This window comes from Gossypium raimondii, chromosome 11 (genome assembly GCF_025698545.1).
Source record: "Gossypium raimondii isolate GPD5lz chromosome 11, ASM2569854v1, whole genome shotgun sequence".
Taxonomy (NCBI): Eukaryota; Viridiplantae; Streptophyta; class Magnoliopsida; order Malvales; family Malvaceae; genus Gossypium; species Gossypium raimondii.
In genome coordinates, this window is record NC_068575.1 from 28,007,577 (window position 1) to 28,013,892 (window position 6,316).

The 6,316-nt window shown below is 32.9% G+C and overlaps 1 protein-coding gene across 2 annotated transcripts; it reads right to left on the minus strand.

Moving 5' to 3' along the window:
* Positions 1 to 572: 572 nt before the first annotated feature.
* Positions 573 to 5,281, minus strand: LOC105785031 (uncharacterized). 2 transcript variants are annotated; one of them, XM_012610958.2, is made up of 7 exons: positions 4,611 to 5,281; positions 3,417 to 3,664; positions 2,884 to 3,045; positions 2,558 to 2,714; positions 2,318 to 2,460; positions 2,176 to 2,211; positions 573 to 1,507 (listed from the first exon to the last, which is right to left on the minus strand). In XM_012610958.2, exons 1-7 carry the CDS (start codon positions 4,684 to 4,686, stop codon positions 746 to 748), a joined length of 1,584 nt encoding a protein of 527 aa, XP_012466412.1. In that variant the 5' UTR covers positions 4,687 to 5,281; the 3' UTR covers positions 573 to 745. The 2 variants fall into 2 exon arrangements, with proteins under 2 accessions (XP_012466412.1, XP_012466413.1); XM_012610959.2 differs by lacking the exon at positions 4,611 to 5,281 and having other exon boundaries at positions 2,884 to 3,041; positions 3,417 to 3,554.
* Between the last annotated feature and the right edge of the window lie 1,035 nt (positions 5,282 to 6,316).

Genomic DNA, 6,316 nt, shown 5'->3' on the forward strand with positions numbered 1-6,316 from the left:
ATTAAATTAATACCATAATCATTCATAACCCCATTTTAAAAAATCATTTGAAGTTATTTCAAAGATTTTAAAAGAAAAAGCAATATATAGACCTAATGTTTTACTATGTTATTTCTTTTAATTAATTACTACTTGTTAATTTTAATTATTTATAATTCAGTCATTGTTATATGTGATATAAACAATTAAATTTACAATTGTCAAACGTATACAACTTATGGATAATTATTTCTTTTATAAACAAGACAATTTGTAAATAATTTTTTTATAAATAAAACCAAGTTTAATAAACTCACTAAAACACCTACATTTTCATATTTTATAAAACACATCCATAACATTTTTGTATGATTATATTATTTTTTTAATAACATAATAATAATTAGATTCAATAAATTAATTCATATAGATATATATTATCTTATTAAAATTATTTCTTTGAAAATGATTTTTTTTCATTAGCGATAATATCAACCCGAAACCAAAATGCTTCAATTTTTCGGCTTTCTTGGCTTCTTTGATCAGCCCTAAAACCCTTGGGTACAGAAGAAAATGAAGTAGCACGATCCAAATTCAACCAAAATAAATAAATAAAAATGCTATTTCTTGCCTGGTTACTAGTTGCTCCTTGAAACCATTTGTATGATTATTCTGGCTACAACTGATTTACTCCACAATTTCAATTCCTCACAAACCAAAATTTCAAAGTTCTCATCTGCCTAATCTAAAAGATTGTTTCTATTTACTACGAATGAGGCGGATGACCATAGTAAACCATTCCCGGTGGCTGAAGAGGCCGGAAACTGGGAGGTACAGGTGGTTGCTGAGTTACAGGCAGCAGTTGCTGCTGAGTCAAAGAGGCCGTTTGCTGACCGGATGGTATTGGCTGCTGCTGAGTTATTGGCAATGGTAACATTGGACTAACCATGTAGGGAGGCGGTGGTGGTGGTCCAGGTGGCAAAGGTGGCATACCACCATATGTACCATATGGGGTTAGTGTCCCCCCTGATGACTGCAAAAATTGTTGTGCAGCTATGTTAGGAAGCATGTGATATTGAGGCTGAGAGGAAGTGGTTTGGCTTTGCATGGCCGGTTGAGGCACAAGAACGGATTGATAAGAATGGTTTATTGGAGCACATAGTGGTTGTGCTGGCATAAGAGCAGTAGAATCTGCAACTGGCAGTGACTTCTCTGATTTTGAAATTGCATCGGTGACAGAATTGAGGGAGTTTGACTGTGTGGACGCCTTTGTTAGACCAACATTTTTGGCTTCTTCAGCTGCAAATGTAGAGAGAACAGAATGCATGATCATCTGAGAGGAGCTAGAAGCAGCAAGCTTGTCTGCAACCTCAGCTGCAATGGCTGCAGCACTCCGCTTAGGTGTTTCTCCAGCTTTTGCATTGGCGTCAATTGATAGGACCGTTGTAGCAGATGACATTGAAACATAATCCTCATCACTGAGACGCTTCCGCATGTTAAAGGCTTCGTCCGCCTGTGCTTGTGCTACCTATTGTTAGAAAATGTAGAGAACCAACTTTTAGAACATTAGCATACATGGGAGATTTTGTGATCAGCAACAACTAAATTAAGCTCACTCCCTGAAAAGCTGGACCAAACTTTTTACATATCAACTCCCAAATGCAACTATAGCAAATTGCCTACTCATCTAAAAGACTATAATCTCTAGTATCCTTTGAGTACACCTTCGAAATCCTAAACTTCATACAAACTAGCAGAAAAGATTTGCAGTACTATACATTTCAGGAGACTCCAACCATAGGAAAACAGCATTTTATCTATTTATTAAACCAAATGTGGTGCACACTTTCCCAAACGCATCACAATAATCAAATTCTATACTGGTCCAGGCAAATAGAAAGGTTCTTTGCAAGCATATACTCCTAACTACCAGTTTCAAGTTTCCCTAAAATTCTAAGATGTGATGGACTTCTTAGTTCCAATTGCAACATAAGTTTTAACTACTTCTCATAGGCCAAAGGAGTAACATCAGAACACTGGAACCAAACATGATCCAGAAACTGATAAGAAACAAGCATTCATCAGAAGAACTGAAGAAATAAAGAGTTCAGTATAATTGAATACATGCCATCTTTCGCATTACATCTGGAAATCAGCAAACAGAGGAATGCATAATAGAATTATCTAAATACATACCTGCATCTGTGTACGAACATTCTCTAACTCTGATTCCTGAAAAGGATTTCAGAAAGAAAGGTAATGCTTAATGATCTGCTCGATATTGCAAATAAGCAGAAACATTTTAACATAGGAAGAAAGTTATGGAATATGTAGGTACCTGTTCATGAAGAGCTTCTTTTAACTGTGATACAAGTGCTGCTCTATTTGCTTCCACAGACTTGAGTTTCTCAATGCATTCTTTCAGAAGATTTTCTTCTTCTTCAAGTTCTTTGGACAAGGTTTTCCGTTTTGGATCCTTTGCTGCATCAAAAAGAGAATTTTGAATGATAACACCTTTTAAGAATCCCATAATGAACTTCCAATATATCCTATGAGAAAAACATAATCAAGAGATTACCAATTGAACAGGCAACATCCACATCTTTTTCCATCTTCCTCACTCGATGAACTGTTGACTTGCACTTGCTCATCTCTTCATCCTCATTTGGCTGTTCACTGAGTATCAAATGAAATGCTGAAACTATTTTTTCAGCTGTGCCCCCAATTGACAACTTCTGGTGTGAGAAGCAACAAGATGACATGAGAATTGGTTTTTATCATATTAGAAAGGAAGAAAAGTGAAAATCATTTCAAATAAACCATGCAGTTGAAATGGTATCCTCTGTAATCAAAACAAGACTGAACTATATAATACAAGAGGGGGGGAAGGCCAACAAATCTAACCGTTTTAATGGATCTTGAGTCCCGCTTCACAATTCTGACAGATGCAGAGCGTGGACGCTTTTTGCTTAATTCCAATGGCGGAGGCACTTCTTCACCAAGCATCACATCTTTTAGGCTTCGTGCTCGGGACCCAAATACTCTTCGTTCTTCCCATATACCTACCTAACAAATTGTAATGAAAATGTATAACCATAATAGTTTACAACACTGTTAATAAGAAAATAATATAATACTGTAGAAAAATTGGCTAACAAACAAGTAGAACAAACCATAATTTTGGGTGTTTGGAGGTATATCTGCATAATCCAAGTCAACATAAATAAACCCAAGCTAGATGAAAGCATTCAGTTATTTGAACATATTAAATGCCAATCGGTCAACTATAAACATTGTGAAATAGCACAATGAAGCAAACACTATATACCTCGACCACTAAAAAAGTATCGTAGTCATTAAAAAAATAAACTTAAGTTTTCCAGCTAACACGAGATAAAGAGCCATGTCATTCATATTTTTTTTAAGCTGGAAATTACCAATCTGGAAACCACATTCTTCCCGCGATCATCACCATTCTCAAGAAGGTCCTTCAAGGCTGCAGGAAGGACTTTCCAGAACTCATTAACAAATTCATTTCCTTTACGCTTGCTGTTCTGCAGAATATCATTGGCAAGGTACAACAAGGGGACTTTCTGAGCCATCTCTGAGTTGTGAAACTGTTTATCCCATGTTGCAACAACCAGTTCTGCATTGCTTTGGTGAAATATACACCAATGTGACAATGCTATATACAGAATAGGTTAAGGTAATGTACCATACGAAATACTAGATCCATGCAATAGCACAATGGTGCCACTAAAAAGATTAGATGGAAAAAAATTAAACTTTTCTGTTAAACAGTCGAAGCAACATCAAACTTCCAGTCCATGCTGATGGAAATTACTGTGTCAGAACAAGAAAATTATTGTGTGTACAATGTACATCATCACACAGTTCAAAATCAAATAAACCCAAGTTGAACAAGAATGATCTCTTTTTATAAATTTCAAATGCCATATATCTTATAGCAAATTGGTACCATTGCTTTCTCCCCTGATTTGTGAGTCTACTAGTTAATACCATCTTATTTTGTTTTAAGGTTTTTGATTACGAATACCTTAACAAAATGAGCAGTAGACCTATTGAAGATCTAAAAGATTGAGCGTCTTATATGTCTGGATCATCCAATTGCTACATTTTTCTTCAAAACAACCTCGATTGTGAACATATTAATAGTTTCTGCTATCAAATAGCGCATAATGAATCATAATAGAGAATCTCGGCAAAATATGCATAAACTGAGATAATGGATACAATAAGTATAACCAACCGTGCTTAAGTTTTAACAGTTAGCTTCAATTCTCAATCAATTAGCTTAAGAGAGAAAATTAAAATTTTTAAATAGCTAAAATTGAGTTAGCTGCATAAATAACACAAAAGCAAACTCAAGTAGACATAGGATCAGCATCACTAAACAAAAATTTACACTCACATTCCCATTAAAAATCCTTTCTTTGACAGAGAATACATCAAATACGAATATGCATTGAAAAGCAATACAAGCAAACATAGAACTCATAACATTTTACTTCTCATCTCCTATACTAACACAAACAACTTAAAGAAGTTGCTTAACTACTACCAAGATTGGAGGAGGGAAAAAGAAGGAAAGAAAGAACGAAAAAGGATACTTTCAATACACTGTTGCGTGCTGTTGAGCTTGGAAAGCTTATCTGCAAGTATCTGTTCACTGAATATACTATTCATCCCACACCCACCAAAAACCCTAAACAATGCCCAAAGGCCCCAAATTTTTTAAAATAATTTTCTTTTGAAGGGGGGGGGTTGGCCCTCTGAAATGGAATATAAAGAAGAAACAATTAAAACCCTAAGAATTACCCAAATTGAAGTGGACTTGGATCTTTAAACCCCGAAGTGGAAAAGGAATAAAAAGTGGATCCAACTGAGAAAGCAAATAAGGGTATTTCCAAGTTTGAGGAAATGCAGAGGATGAAAGGATTCGAACTGCGTGAAGAATCAATGGCCTGCATGTCACATAAACCCTAAAACAGAAGGGTAATTTCGAACGATGAGACGACGAATTGGATAATTTAGAACGACGAGACGACGAATTAAATCAGAAGCGCATTAAAGAAATACAAAAATTAGAGAAAGAAACCCTAAAAAACGTTTTTTTTTTTTTCTCAAAGGAAGGAAGAGAGACGTTTCAAAAAGGGAACGAGAGGCGTTTGAAAAGAGAGAAGAAACGGAGGTTTTAGGGTTCTTTAATTTTTGAAGTTTGTAGCTTTAGTTTGTGAGGCTTGCAAGATCCAACTTAATATTTGCTGTTAGGACCAAAGGCAAAGGCAAATGTTATCCTAACTCTAACATTGATTAAATAAGATAAAATTTTGGGCCAAAATAATTAAGATAAACTTATCTACATTTGTTTGACAACTAAAACAATTAAAATAAGATTTGTTAATGAGTTGTGTGGAGGGAAATTATTACTTCCATAGAAATTTTCAAAATACTATTCATGCTTAATAATCATCAATATTATCACCATACAAGAATTTTGTTCATCTCCTTCAAAAGCTTTGAAGGATTCAGGAAGTGATAATACTTCGCCAATCAAGAAAATGTGATTATTTGCTATTTTTGGGATTTGAACCCCATATCTTTGGTGAGTAACCCTTCAAAGTTTTCAACGAAGTTGAATGATAAAACTCAAGTATAAAAGCAAGTCTAATCTCTCCTCAACAATTTGTTTAAGTTTTTATTCATGTCGTAAATTAAAATTAAAATAATTCTTTTCGTTTGAATAAAAAATTAATTAAAGTAATAATGTGATTGTTTTATGGAAAATACTTATTATATTTTTATATTTGTTTTAGGAAATTAACTTAATAAATAAGAAATGCCTTACAAATCAATAGAAAACCAACCTCTTTTCTTTGTAAATTGAATTAAAAGTTCAAGTCATTTTTGAAAGAATTTCCTTTATGAATTAATTTTATATAAAATTAAATTTAGTCAAGCACATTATTGTATTAATAATAATTTCTATTATTTTTAACATTAGAGTTTTCAATATTATTAAATATACATGTTCATTTTAATAGTATAAAATAATTTATTATGTTAATAAATTTATTTACTTCACAATTTTATTTTAATAATAAATTTTAACCTTAATAATTATTTCAAATTTTAAATAATATTCTTAATATTTCATTGAAAAATGTTTACTTTACTGTTTTAATATAGCAAATATATATTTCAATTTATGATTATTTAATAATAAATAATTTATAATATAAAATATGAATTATAAATATGATTATTTATTTAAATCATGCTTAGCTTCATTTGTTATTTACAACTTCAATGTATT

What these genes read in the sequence shown, in the direction of transcription:
- LOC105785031 (XM_012610958.2), bottom strand. Translation starts at nt 4,686, where the DNA reads ATGAATAGTATATTCAGTGAACAGATACTTGCAGATAAGCTTTCCAAG. An exon ending in ACTCAAGATCCATTAAAACG is followed by an intron (nt 2,715 to 2,883) that starts GTTAGATTTGTT and finishes TTCTCACACCAG; the next exon opens with AAGTTGTCAATTGGGGGCAC. An exon ending in GGATGTTGCCTGTTCAATTG is followed by an intron (nt 2,461 to 2,557) that starts GTAATCTCTTGA and finishes TTTTTGATGCAG; the next exon opens with CAAAGGATCCAAAACGGAAA.